Source organism: Corythoichthys intestinalis, chromosome 10 (genome assembly GCF_030265065.1).
Source record: "Corythoichthys intestinalis isolate RoL2023-P3 chromosome 10, ASM3026506v1, whole genome shotgun sequence".
In the NCBI taxonomy this organism is placed as follows: domain Eukaryota; kingdom Metazoa; phylum Chordata; class Actinopteri; order Syngnathiformes; family Syngnathidae; genus Corythoichthys; species Corythoichthys intestinalis.
The window spans coordinates 19,994,836-20,010,024 of NC_080404.1; the positions used below are offsets into that span (position 1 = coordinate 19,994,836).

At 40.6% G+C, this 15,189-nt stretch overlaps 1 protein-coding gene across 5 annotated transcripts in view; it reads left to right on the plus strand.

The window, feature by feature from the left end:
• Window positions 1–4,460: 4,460 nt before the first annotated feature.
• Window positions 4,461–15,189, plus strand: part of srfb (serum response factor b) — an 88,255-nt gene continuing 77,526 nt past the window's right edge. For all 5 annotated transcript variants that reach the window (XM_057848344.1, XM_057848342.1, XM_057848343.1 and 2 more), the window contains exon 1: window positions 4,461–5,576. In XM_057848344.1, the coding sequence (XP_057704327.1) occupies window positions 4,941–5,576 (636 nt within the window). In that variant the 5' untranslated portion in view covers window positions 4,461–4,940. The remainder of the gene's footprint in view (window positions 5,577–15,189) is intronic.

Below are 15,189 nucleotides of genomic sequence, written 5' to 3' on the forward strand. Positions count from 1 at the left end.
GCAGCCACTCCTTGGTCAGCTTGGCTGTGTGCTTTGGATCATTGTCATGCTGGAAGATCTAGCCACGACTCATCTTCCAGTCTCTGACTGAGAGGAGGTTTGGGCTCAAAATCTCACAATACAGTTCACCATTCATCCTCTGCTTTATACAGTACAGTCATCCTGTCCCATTTGCCGAAAAGCAGCCCCAAAGCATGAAGTTTCCACCCTTATTCTTCACAGTGGGGATGGTGTTCTTGGGATTGTACTCATCCTTCTTTTTCCGATGACCCCTCTGCATCATTCAGATAGTCCCTGGTAGGGTTGGGCATCGATGATTTAGATTCAGAATATTTCTTGTCATTGTTACAAAAGCACAACGAAACTTTGTTTGGAGCATCCATACAGCTAAGTTGATAAAGTGCAAAACCCATATAATAAATACCCTTAACTACCAAGTGTAAATATTGACACAGTATTGGACATAAGTACAACAAAGATTCAACAGCAGCATAAAGTCATATCAGTGCTAAAGTGCAGAGTGAAATATACCTGATAGGATCCAGGATTTTAAAATTTCGATTACAATTTTCAATGCCCTGACCGCCGACTGATAAATGACAACAAAGTAAACAGAATAAAAACACCGAAATTATATCAGACCCTCAGTTAAAACATGCAAACTTACAGATTTTGTTTTATCAAGGGTTCCCAACGATGTTTAGTGCAGAGGAGGTGTGTAGCGTCTGTATACCTCAAGGATTCTTTTCCAACCAGTTCTTTTTGCCCGCTGCTTCCAGTAAGTCACCACTAGGGGAAGCCAAGCGCACATAGCAAAACCAAAGAAAATGAACAATACACCAGTTTAGAAAGAAATCAAACTTAAAAAGTAGTCAACTTAAGATCAAGGGACAGAACGCTCCCCACCTCAGCCCTTAACTAACTTGTAGAAATACCACCCAAAACAAACGATGCAACACAATAAATGCCTGCAGCATAAGACACTCTAAAACATAGGCAAAAGAATATCTGTAAATGTTTTCTCCGTGAGCTTTTGAAAAATAAACATTTTTGTGAAAGTGCACTCCTGTGAAAAGAAACTTCATCATACTCAAGTTCAAAGATTGATATTTACAGACAAGTTAAAAATAGCCCTGTGAGAAATTCATAGCAAAGTTAATTGAAAATTCATATAATTAAAAAAATAATCAAGAAGTTAATAAATTAATATAAACTATGCAAATTTTTTTTACCCTGCCTATTAAAAAAAGCTGAATCGAGAATCGTTTGGAACCGGAATTGAAATGTGAAACCGGAACCGTTCAAATTCAAAGTCCCTGGCAAACTTCAGACGGGCCTTCACATAACATGTACTGTCTTCAACAGGGCAACCTTCTGAGCAATGCATGAGTTTAAACTATTGCACCATAATGTTCTACTGACGGTTGCCTTTGAAACTCTGCATCCAGGTCTCTTCAGGTCATTGACCAGCTCCTGATGTGTAGTTCTAGGCTGAGCCCTCACTTTTCACATCATGAGTAATGCCCCATAAGGAAAGATTTTACATGGAGCTCCAGTCTGAGGTAGATTATCAGTCATGTTCAGCCTTTTCCATTTTCTGACAATTGCTGCAACTGTTGATTTATTCTCACGAAGCTTCTTTCCAACTGTCCAATAGCCTTTTCCAGTTTTGTGGAGCCGAACATTTTTTTTCTTAGGTGTCTTTCAAAAGCTCTCTTGTCTTGCCCTATGGTAGCAGTTGGATTATCACTGAGTGCGGGGTGCACAAGTGACAATAATGAGCTCAAACCGGTGGTGGGTTGGTGAAGGTGTATTTTTTTTTTTTTAACAGTGGTATGAAAAAGTATCTGAACCTTTTGGAATTCCTCAAATTTCTGCATAAAATCAACATCAAATGTGATCTGATATTTGTCAAAATCACACAGATGAAAATAAGTTTTTTTTTTTTTTTTTTTTTTTTTTTTTTTTTACATTTTTTAGGTTTTCATATTTTAATGAGAATAGCATGCAAACAATGACAGACGGGGGGAAAATAAGTGAACCCTCTGCCTAAGGAGACCTAAAGAGCAAGTGAAACCATTTTTTACCAAACATTTTAAGTCAGGTGTGTGCCCATTCACGGATCAGTGGTCTAAAGCTGCCCTGCCCACTAGAAAACACACACCTGGTAAGAAATGTCTTGATTAGAAGCATTGTCTGATGTGCATTATAGCTCGGTCAAAAGAGCTATCTGAAGACCTGCGATCAAAGATGGTTGATTTGTATAAGGCAGGGAAAGGATACAAAACCATCTCTAAAAGTCTGGATGATCATCAATAGATCATCAGGCACTGTTGCTTCTCTCTCATGGAGTGGCAGTCCACCAAAGATGACGACAAGAGTTCAGCGCAGAATACTCAGAGAGGTAAAAAAGAACCCTAGAGTGTCTGCTAAAGACTTACAGAAATCACTGGCACAGTCCAATATCTCTGTGCACACATCAACTATATGTAAAACAATGGCCAAGAACAGTGTTCATGGGAGGACAACACGGAGAAAGCCACTGCCGTCTAAAAAAATCATTGTTGCTCGTTTAATGTTCGCAAAAAGGCACTTGGACACTCCACTGACATTTTGGCAAAATATTTTGTGGACTGATGAAACTAAAGTTGAATTGTTTAGGAGAAACACACAACGTCATGTGTGGAGCAAAAATCAACACGTCATCTCCACCGTGAAGCACAGTGGAGGGAGCATCATGATTTGGGGCTGTTTTGCTGCCTCAGGGCCTGGACAACTTGCAATCATTTATGGAAGAATGAATTCAAAAGTTTATCAGGATGTTTTGCCGGAAAACCTGAGGCCGTCTGTCAGACAGTTGAAGCTAAAAAGAGGATGGATGCTGCAACAAGACAATGATCCAAAACACAGAAGTAATTCAACTTCAGAATGGTTTCAGAAGAACAAAATACACGTTCTGGAGTGGTCAGGTCAATGTCCAGACTTGAACCCCATTGAGATGCTGTGGCATGACCTAAAGACAGCGATTCATGCCAGACATCTCAGGAATCTGACTGAACTACAGCAGTTTTGTAGAGAAGAATGGGCCAAGATTAGTCCTGATCGATGTGCCAGACTGATCTGCAGCTACAGGAAGCGTCTGGTTGAAGTTATTGCTGCCGGGGGGGCACAAAATATTAAATGTTATGGTTCACTTTCTTATTTTACCCACTTCTGTCATTGTTTGCATACTACCCTCATTAAAATATGAAAACCTATAATTTTTGGGGTGGTTTTAGCTAAAGCAGACACTGTATTTTCATCTGTGTGATTTTGAAAAAGATTAGCTTATTGAATGAATCATTTGATAGTGATTTTATGGAGAAATGTGAGAAATTCCAAAAGGTTCAGATACCTTTTCATACTACTGTACGGTAGACTGACAACTCTTTTGAGTGTCATAATTATTGCTGATTCTCAGGTTTACAAATACTTCTGAGCCCCAGTTAATTACAGATGAATTATTTAAAAATCATACAATGTGATTTCTGGACACCCCCCCCCCCCCCCCCCTTCTATGAGTGGAAATGCATCTATGATTGAAATTTCAGACCTCTACCTATGTTCTAAATAGATGAATTCGCAAAATCACAAGGGGTTGCACCTGATATCATAGCTGTGTGCTTTTTTACAGGGTACAAATACTTCTGCACCTCACTGTATATAACGAATTCTTGTTCAGCAGTTATGACAGACGGTCTGCGAGTCTTCTATTTTACAAGTTTTGTGAACTTTAACAAGTGTTATTCCACTTTCATGCCTCTAGAGGGAGGTATATGTTTTGGCTCCATCATGAAAAGAGCTCATGGCACAGTAGATGTCATTTCCTAATTTTGGCCAACATTGACTTGTTGAATGTGTCAAAACTGATTAAGCCCTCCCCAAAAAAATTCACTATTCATTAATTGGCGGTGATTGATGAATTCCTTATCTATTGTTCAAGTCGCCATGCTTGATGACATGTATCAAGTGAATATCAAACATTACTACAGCATTTTCGAACTAAAGTTGGGTGGAATAAAGATGTAAGAATTTTAATCTGAAATTAAGTTTGAAACATATCCGTTGATAAAATGTCCATAAGCTATGTCAATGAAATCAAAAGTCGTCCTAAAGTCTTGACCTTCAATCAACCATGCATACGGTCACATTTATTTCGAATCACCAGTACCTCCACCAGTATAATTTAAACTAATAGAATCAATGGTTATTTCTAAGATCCAAAACTTCAACGTTTCGTTATTTTGGTGCCTCTGCCAGAATGACGTTGTCGGCAGCGCAACCATGTTGGTATTTATGCTAATAAGCAGCCTCTCGACCAATAGCCGCACGCCTATGATAATCCTCAGCCAATCGGGAGGCATCACTGTGACTCACCAAATAAGGAGCGACAACACCATATAAGGAAAGAGTATCTCTTTATAAGGAGGAAGCTAGTCCCCGTGCTGTCGTATTACTCCGTCGGTTTAAACGCTAGCCCGAAATATTAATTCTTCATCCGTTTACAAATCACGAAAGGTTGCGTATTGTGTCTCCGAGAAAAAAGCGAGTTTTATTAGGTCAGTCGCTTGATGGTGTTTGCGCTGGTTTCAGTTCACAAGCCGGACTACGTGCTATGGCGGAGCAACATGGCGGGCGCTTTTCGCCTTTTCCTTTTTGAGAAAGTGCTGAGAGTTTTTGGACATTAGAGGAGGGCGAAGCGAATTGAGGCGGTTTACGAATGTCTTTTTGGCCAGCATCACTTACCAAAGTTTGTTTCCTATCTTTCCCGGACTCTTTCGAACCGCCAACGTATCCGCTTTGTTTACATTCTTTAACCCGACAGTGCATGCGATTTGTTAGTCATTTACTAGCTCCAGCTTGGTAGGCTGGTGTCAAACACAGTCGCGCGACTGAGTAGAATGTTACCGAGCCAGGTTGGGTCGGCACCACAGGGAAACGCGTCATCTTCAGCTAGAGGAACCGTCGGGCTCGGTTCGGCTTCTGTTGTCGGCGGGATTCGTCCCGTCTTGATCCGAGCAGGGCTTGGCGAGAGTGCGAGCGGGGAAGGGCGGCACGGAACCAGAGAAGCGCTCGGGATGCTGGGGGCGAACGGTCCAGGGGGTCCGCGAGGTGTGCGATCCGGGAACGGGACCGGGGTGAGCCCCCTTCAGGCAGCAATCCAGGGCAGCATGGTGGGTCTCAACGCGGGGTTGGTGCTGCCCCACGGGGCCAGGTTCGACCCGGAGAGGGAGAGTGTGCCTCTCTGCAGCGGATCGGACAACGACTCGGACTCTGGGGATGACGACGACCCGGTTTCTTCGCTCGGCGACAGCAGGAGAGGGGTGAAGCGGGAGAGAACCGAGCTGGAAGCTGCTGCCACGGGCCAGGAAGTCGGAGGAGTTCCCGGAGGCTATGGCCTGGCTCCGGGGGGAGTAGCGGGGGCCAAGCCGGGGAAGAAGACACGTGGGCGCGTCAAGATCAAGATGGAATTTATTGACAACAAGTTGAGACGCTACACCACTTTCAGCAAGAGGAAGACTGGCATTATGAAGAAGGTGAGTCACAACATCTCGTGCTGCAGTCGTTTTCAAGTGACCGTCGTTTTGCCTCCCCTGCAGGCACATGCAAACACACCGTTAGGTATGTACTATCCAATTTAAAGACATCTACCAATGAGATATGGCGAAACATATTTGCTCCAATTGTCAATCACTATGAGATTGCTGTCTAATATGTTGCCATCAAGATTTTTGGGCACTGTTGTTGTATATCTGTTTAGGTGCACCTTAGATTTGGATTCATGGTCATGAGTGGAATAAAAGCCACTAGTAATACATCTCTATAAACTAGCAAAGGTCAATCTGGGAGATTTTGTATAAATTTATCCACATTAAAAATTGGGAAAAACTGGAGCCTGTCCAAGCCAATCAAATGACACTGACAGACCACTATTCACACACCGTATTGAACCTATAGCATGAATGTTTTTGGAATGTGAGAGGATGGCGGCGTACACAGAGGAACCCCACGCAGGCTGGCACAGGCAGAACATGCCGGAGCCGAGATTCAAACAAAAAGCCTCGGAATTGTCAGGCAGACTTGTTAACGACACAACAACTGAGTAGAACTAAATGTATGACACAAGTATGCATCTATCTTTTTTGGAGGGATCCTGCAAACATGGAGAAATGCATGTACATGTAGAACTTGCAAACTCCTCACAGGAAGACCATAGTCCAGATTTATACTGTGAGGCAGGTGAGCTAACCACTCACCGTGCTGCTAAAACTAGCAATTGTACTATCACAATAATTAGTACTCAAACCCCGGTAGTGATCATTGAAAAGTATTTGTAATATTCAGTGAGTGAGGGCATGACAAGGAACTGGTGTCATGTTGACATGGGGTAAATAACACTTCTATTTATGACCATGGCACTCTCCAACTATCACACACATTCACATACAGTCTGTTCTTCACAAACGATTCTTTGAAACTGAGATCGACCCTGACTCTTGCATCTGTGATTTTGTGTGCTCGAACCACAATGCACCGGAGCCCTTTAATGCGGTGAGTGGTTGCCAGGACAGCCCTCGGCGCAGAGGCTGTTCTTAGTGCCACTGAAGACGCACGCTGCTCGCAGGCGGAGGCCATGTGGCGGGCCAAGCTGCATCAGGCCTTGAGGTGTCAACAGCTGACCAAACCAAGAGACACGCACAAACCAGAGGACAGCCTGACAGCAGTCGTGCTGCATGTGCACTAGGGGTGTGACAAAATATCAAAATGACAAAATATCGTGATACTTCGTATCTCAAAAGGTTATCGATATGCTCCTGTCAAGAATCAAGATATCCTTTTTAAAAAAGTGTCAATGTTTAAGAGGAAAAAGAAAAGGAGCCAACAAGTTTTTACCAAATCTTCCACCATAATGGTGTCTCTGTTAACCCTCTGCCTGCCATTGACGGCGCTAGATGCCCAATCCATTTAGACTGGGAGTGGGGAACGAACTTTTGTTTATTCGAAACCAGAGCATTCACAGCCACTCGATCCGATTTTCAGGGCATTTACAGATCACGTTCTGTTTATATTGGAACATTTACAGGTCACTTCCTGTTGAGTTTGAGTCATTGTCAATGTCTATTCATGTGGGAGATTCCCGGTTCAATTGCTGTTCTGTAACCCATAACCCATAAGGGACCCATAAATGCCCCAAAATGAACAAGAAGTGACTGAAAATCAACAGCAAATGACCTGAATTGCCCCCAAATTTAACTCATTAGCTGCTATTGCCCGCCATAGACGTCCAATCGGTTTGAAGTGGGAGGGATCATGGCAGCGAATGATCGAATGTTTGTTCTTTGCCACCCTCCCCGTTCAAATGAATTGGAAGTCTACTAGTGATAAACTCATTCCAATAGCGTACCGCACGAATGCTATTTTTTGACCGCAAGGCTGCATGACGTCACCATCGTAAACTGGATGGGGGTCAAAATAGAAGTGCACTCGCATATAACCCATGCTGCTTGTTTTCTGCCAGTAATCTTTCAAAAAGAACACGCCGATTAAACACAGCTGGTTTGGAACTTGTAGAAACGACATTATGACCGTTGACATATGGATGATGTTTTCTACATACGTTTCCTGAAGCCAAAAACTAAGAAGGGAAAAAATGTTAACAATTGATCAACTTGTGCGGACGTCCAAAAGACCAGTTTAACGCCAGCAAAGTGAAGCCATTCTCCTTCATATGCAGTAAACATTTCATTGGGGTCTATGGTCCTACAGATGACAATCCTGCCCCGAAGAAGTAAGCCATTTAGATATTTCATTTTTTAGCATGGCATTTTGCCATGCAGCTTCTGTCTGACAATGAATGACCTGGAAAAAAGAAATATAAATCACAACAGCCATGTAGGCCTATTTTTCTAAAATACGGATATTTAAATAAATTAGCCATGTTTGGCCTTGGTCTTTTTGTAGTAAGCCTGTTCATGCCTACAGGACAGGTAGGCTCTAGATTTAACAGCTTTACCTTTTCTGTTGTAAAGGAACAACCTTAGTAAGGGGGAAGTGTAAATAAGTTAATAGAATTAAGATTTGTTATTAATGAAAAAATTAGAAGTGTTCGTTGGCTGTCACTGAGTAGCATTTGCGATCGCTACACAAATATAGCAATATAAATTACCCCCAAGAACGGTCAGAGACGTAAGACAACCAGAGTATATAATATATTAGAAAGAAAAGGCATGTGGTGGTAAAGGATAGCTTGTTGAAACTGAAGAATGTCATTGTCAGTGGCGTTAAGCAATGCACACAAGAAAAAGGTGTTGATAAAAAAGAAACTCTTGATCAGGTCGGCTTTTTTTTTTTAACCCTCGACAATTACATTTTTATGTACTTCCACATCTTTACCAGTGAATTTGGCACCAGGGACATCATTTTTGGACAGAATTGGTAGGTTTAGCTCAGTAATTATCTCGTTCGTACACTATTTACATGCATCAAGCAATAGGGACAAATGTTTAACCCCCCTAGAAACAGTTGCTAACGTCATAAATATTAATGACAAAGGTGACGTGTTACGTGCGGTACACTATTCACAGCAGAAGCTTGTTTTTCTTTTTATTAGTTGTTTTGTAGAGTATCCTAGAATGTTTTCCTGGCCAATGTATCGATAATTGATGTATCGCTATATCGTTTGATCACCGTTATCATGAGTTTTGTATCGCAAATCGTATCGTATCGTTATATACCGAGAGGTTCCCACCCTTAATGTGCACGCTGTTATGCCCCTCTCTGTGTTGGTATGTCATTGTGTAGTTCACGCTCTGAACACCCTAGAAGTTCCAACGGTCATCAACACCGTCTCAAATATCATTTTGATCATCTTAAATTGCAGCCTGACTATGCACAACGTAGCCTGCTGCATTCGACTTTTTTTCACCCCCTCTTCTTCTATGTATCTCAGATCGTTGTCGTGGAAACTGAGGTTTCTTTATGTAGGCTCTTGGAAACATGAACATCATTTTACATGCCGCGAGGATGCACTGTTGTAAAGTGTTGTGTAGATTACAAAGATAAAGCTAGATTGAAATATACATGGTTAAGAGGTTTCATACTGTTTTTATTTTAGGATCAAGAGGCTTAGTCTCGTTTTGAAGGATGTGTTAAGGCATCTCCCCTGGACAGATTACAGTGGGATTAAGTTCACGGGAATTCTTACTTAGTATCAAGTGGCAGATTACATCATTAACAACTGAGTTCCCCTTTTCTTAACAGCAATTGTGCCTATTCATTCACTGAGCTACTATTTGACATTTCAGCAGCTATCACATCCTTCAATTGGCTGAGGTATCAATGATAACACATCTTATTTTCAGACTTGTATACATAATTACAGTGCCCTCCATAAATATTGGCACCCCTGGTTAAGGTGTGTTTTTTAGCTTCTAATATTTTTATTTTTTTTTAAATTCAAATAATATGGGACCTTAATGGGAAAAAAGAGAAAAATCCAACCTTCAATACAAGTTCATTTATTCAGTGAGGAAAAAATCCCACATAAAGAAATAATTATTTGACATCAAATAATGTGTGTCACAATTATTAGCACCCCTGGTGTTAATACTTTGTACAACCACCCTTTGCCAACAAAACAAGGTCTGGGGACTGTGATAGCCATGGGAGGAGCTTGATTTTGTGTCTGGTGAACCATTTCTGTGTAGATTTGGCCATATGTTTAGGGTCATTGTCTTGCTGAAAGACCCAGTGATGACCCATCTTCAGCTTTCGGACAGAGGGCAACAGATTTTGATTTAAAATGTCTTGGTATTTCAAAGCATTCATGATGCCATGCACCCTAACAAGGTTCTCAGGGCCTTTGGAAGCGAAACTGCCCCACAGCATCACTGACCCACCCCCATACTTCACAGTGGGTATGAGGTGCTGTCTACACGCCAACAAGCTGTTTGGGAGGCATGCACGGAGAAAACCTTTCCTCACTCATCATAAACGCAAACGTCTGGAGTTCGCCAAGCGGTATTGGGACTTCAGCTGGGACCGTGTGCTTTGGTCAGATGAGACCAAGATTGAGCTGTTTGGCAACAAACACTTTAAGTGGGTCTGGCGTGCCACGAAAGATGCAAATGCTGAAAAGCACCTCATACCCACTGTGAAGTATGGGGGTGGGTCAGTGATGCTGTGGGGCTGTTTCCCTTCCAAAGGCCCTGGGAACCTTGTTAGGGTGCATGGCATCATGAATGCTTTGAAATACCAGGACATTTTAAATCAAAATGTGTTACCCTCTGCCCGAAAGCGTAAGATGGGTCGTCACTGGGTCTTTCAGCAAGACAATGACCCTAAACATATGGCCAAATCTACACAGAAATGGTTCACCGGACACAAATTCAAGCTCCTCCCATGGCCATCTCAGTCCCCAGACCTCGTTTTGTTGGCAAAAGGGGGTTGTACAAAGTATTAACACCAGGGGTGCTAATAATTGTGACACACATTATTTGATGTCAAAAAATTATTTCTTTATGTGGGATTTTTTCCCCATTGAATAAATGCACTTGTATTGAAGGTTGGACTTTTCTCTTTTTTTCCATTAAGGTCCCATATTATTTGAATTTTTAAAAAAATTATTAGAAGCTAAAAAACACATCTTAACCAGGGGTGCCAATAATTATGGAGGGCACTGTATTTTTTTGAACGGCTGTTGTGGGGCTGTTTTGGACACATTGTCGATACTACAAGGCCCAAACCGCTGTGCAATAGCTGGTGCTATGTCCACATAGTTGCAAAAGTTCAGTGTAAACCGCCAGATTGGGTGAGGTCCGGTCATGATTCATCATGTCTCATAAAATTTTTCACTTTTCGTAGCCTTTGTTTACTGCAAATTTGCAATAAAACAGACCAACAAGAGGCATCATGCCAATGCTGAACAGAGATATGAATGCACCACTTTTGTTTTTGTTCCCAATTTTCATGCGCAAAACTAAAAGATCAAAACGTGTTCTACTCACATGAAATGCCTTTTTTTTTCTATCTCAAATATTGTTTACAAATGTCTACGCGACTACTTTTGCTCTGCTGAGATAATCCATCTATCTAACTCATAGGTGTCTCATATGAAGATGCTGTTTAGATAAATTGATGGTTCTACCTGTGTGCCTTTGGCTGCCCTCATTAAAAAGCCATTTTACAATGTGCAGTGTCACCCGAAATCACCCGGCAAAATGTCAAGATCATCAAAGACCAGTCACCTGCACTGCTACTACAAATTTAAATATGCATAACCAAAGAATTTCTGCGCAAACTGTCCAAAACCAGGATTCTTAACTGTCCCCGCTTTGGTCTCATCAGGACTGCAGTTTGTCATCCACGATTTAGTGGGCAAACGCTGATATTTGATGGCGTCTAACACAAGGGTAAGCAACCCGTACTCCGGAGCTACATGTGGCACTTTGATCACTCTAATGTGGCACAGTTTTAAAAACAAAAGACGAGTATTAGATTAAAAGATATTGTGGCGCTGATGAGAATTAACAAAAAAATTTGTGTTGCTTTAGTAAGCAGAATAGGTCAGGCTCACTTTCTTTGTATCATCACCAACTGTGTAAAGTCACGAGGCCACCTTCCGTGTGACACCATGACTTTACATAATAGCTAATATAAAGTACAATATGAATATAAAAAACGAGAGCATTACAACCAGAGGTGGGAATCTTTGGGCACCTAACGATTCGATTACAATTCAGAGGCTACGATTCGATTATAAATCAATTATTGATGACACCCCCCACCCCACAAGCTACTAGCTGCTTTTAAATCTTTCATAGATTAGCTGCAAAAATTTATACAAAAAGCCTCTCAGGTTTAAATGAACAACTATTTCAGTTTCAAGTTAACAGTTCAAAATGGTAAATAAAATACTCAAGTCCCCATTCTGTTTTAGCAGCTTTAAACTACATTCAAGTAAGTTAATGTTGTAAATCAACCTTTAAAGTTGTTAAAATTGCACCCGTTATTCCATAATTCCCCTTCTTTCTACTTTCGACATGTGGAAGTTTTAAAACTGTTTTAGAGATAGATTCAAGTCAAGATTTTGCCGATTTAGGAGTATTTTAGATAAAAAGTAGGGCTGTCAAACGATTAAAATTTTTAATCGAGTTAATTACAGCTTAAAAATTAATTAATCGTAATTAATCGCAATTAATCGCAATTCAAACCATCTATACACTATGCCATATTTTTCTGTAAATTATATATATATTCTGTAACATAAATTTTTGGAATGGAAAGATAAGACACAAGATGGATATATACAGTACATTCAACATACGGTACATAAGGACTGTAGTGGGCATTTCACTCTACTGTCATTTAAATCTGTCTATGCTGTCCTCACTCCGAAGCGTGTACTTTTTCCAAAACTAGACAGCTAGTGGACGACGCCTTAATAATCAGACTTCTTCCTTTTTCATCTGATTTATTAATAAAATAGCCTCAAACCATTGTCCACTTTAGACCGTCGTAAAACTACAAAAAAAAAGTACACAAGCATTGCATTAGCAACAACGTTAGCTTAGCACGCTATACAGGTTCACTAAACATAAACAAAAAGCGTCTCATACAAAAAATATAACATTTCGCTTACTAACATAATATGTGCATTATTTACAACAACCATACTTACGGACAAATCTTGTCCAAGGCTTATATAAGCACAACATTACAACGTAGGTGTCAGCCCGAGACGTCCTGCAGCCATATTGAACTGGCAAGACAACAATAAACCATGTCGCAAAGCGACCACAAGAGTTCGCTGTTAGACAGCACAAAAAGCCTTGCTGTAAAACTTACCAAAAGGCAGAATACTGCCTGAGCGGGACATGTGCGTTAATTGTGTCAAATATTTTAACGTGATTAATTTAAAAAATTAATTACCACGCGTTAACGCGATAATTTTGACAGCCCTAATAAAAAGTTAATTAGGTTTGCTATAACAACCTTCTAAGGAAGTCTACTGCTTTAAGGTGGCGGCTGTTTACTAACGCCGGCAAGTCTGTCATTTCGCATCTAGTTTTCTATATACATATGATATCTATTATCTACCGTAGCATTATGTGGACCTAGTTTGTAGCGGCTGTCAGCAGCAGTCAGGTATTATTGTCTTTTTTATCTAGTGGCATGAGTTGAGCCAGAGCCGTGAGTTGAGCATTGTCATTACCCGGGTAATGACAAGCATGATGTTTACTCTCGGTCCGTTCCTAATTGCGTCCCGAAGATAGCGCTGACGGTGTTTTAGTCCCACTTTACTTGACATATTTCAATAATCGGAATTTGGATGTTTGTGAATCGTTTTCAAAACTTCTACGACCGAATCGCGAATATTCTAAGAATCGGAAATTTCGCACACCTCTAATTACAAGTCAGGCTCACTTTCTTTGTATCACCAACTGTGTAAAGTCACGGTGCCCCCTTCCATGCGAAACCATGACTTTACATAGTTGGTGAGCCTGGTGTTTTCTGCTTACTAAAAGGAAGTTAAATCCATTTGTTAAATCTCGTAAGCACCACAATATACTGTATAATGTTGGTTTTGGCACTCGGTCAAAAAGCTTCCTGACCCTTGGCCTAACGTCTTCATTTCAGATGGCAAAAGGTGTGCATGGTTGTTAGAGCTGGGAATCTTTGGGCACCTAACGATTCGATTATGATTCAGAGGCTCCGATTCGATTATAAAACGATTATTGATGCACCCCCCTCCTTTTTTTATTTTTTATTTATTTATTTTTTTTAATGTTTTGTACATTAGTTCCATAATTGTTCAAAAATACTCTCAGGCTAAACCAAACTACTATTTTAGTATCAAGTTAACATATAGCAGTAAACAAATATACAAAAATAACAGTAAATGAAAAACTCCAGTCCCCATTCTGTATCAGCAGCTTTAAACTACATTCAATTAATTTAATGTTGTGAATCAACCGTTTAAGTTGTTAAAATTGCTCCCGTTATTCCATAATTTCCCTTTTCTCTACTTTAGACATGTGAAAGTTTTAAAACTATTGTAAAGATAGATTCAAGTCAATATTTTACCGATTTAGGAGTATTTTAGATAAAAAGTTAATTAGGTTTGCTTGGAAGGTTCGCTACAACAGCCTTGCAGGGAAGTGTACTGCTTTAAGATGGCGGCCGTTTACTAACGCCCGCATCTAGCTATTTGTAGATGTGCTGCTAACGCTACCGAATCTATATTGCATCTAGATCTATATAAATGATATCTACCATAACATTATGTGGATGTACTTTGTAGCAGCTTTTCGGCAGCAGCCAGGTATGTTGTTGTGTTTTTTTTTTATATCGTTGCATGAGTTGAGCTAGAGCCGTGAGTTGAGCATTGGCATTACCTGAGGGGCCGGGTAATGAGAAGCTTGATGTTTAGCTACTCTCGCTTCGTTCTTCATTGCGTCCCGAAGACCGCGCGGAGCGCTGAGTGTGTTGTACTTCCGCTTTACTTGGCATATTTCAATAATCGGAATTTGGATGTTTGTGAATCGTTCTCAAATCTTCCACAGCCGAGTCGCGAATAATCTAAGAATCGGAAATTTTGCACACTTCTAGTGGTTGTTTCTCTTCTGTGGAAAGCGGGTCGAAATGGCTCTTTGAGTGTTAAAATTTGGCTCAGTCGATTACTCGATTACTAAAATATTCGATAGCTGCAGCCCTACTTAATTGTATTTTTTTTTTTTGTTACTGTCGCATTTTCTCCAATATGTTAGATGATAAATAATCGACCCAAACAAAGAAAAACAGAAAAAAAATGTTTAAAAGGTTAAATAAGAAAATCTCGACAACTCCTTGATGTCTGCTATTTCTGCATCGGGTCCCTTGTTATATTACCATGTTTCACCCATTAAATCACCCCAAAAATCCAGCTGTGGCCGTTCACAGCTGTGTCTTGACACTCGGTGATACATGCTACATGGAGTTTTTGGATCGAAACAAGGGAAGTACGCGATAATATCTCATTGAAGTCATGGCGTCTTTAATTGTGCTCTTTCATGCTCTCACCTCCAGTTAGGGTTTTGCTGTTTAAAATTTTATTTATTTATTTTTCTTTAAAAATTAAAAGTAGTCCGAGCAAAACGTGATGCTTAGAGC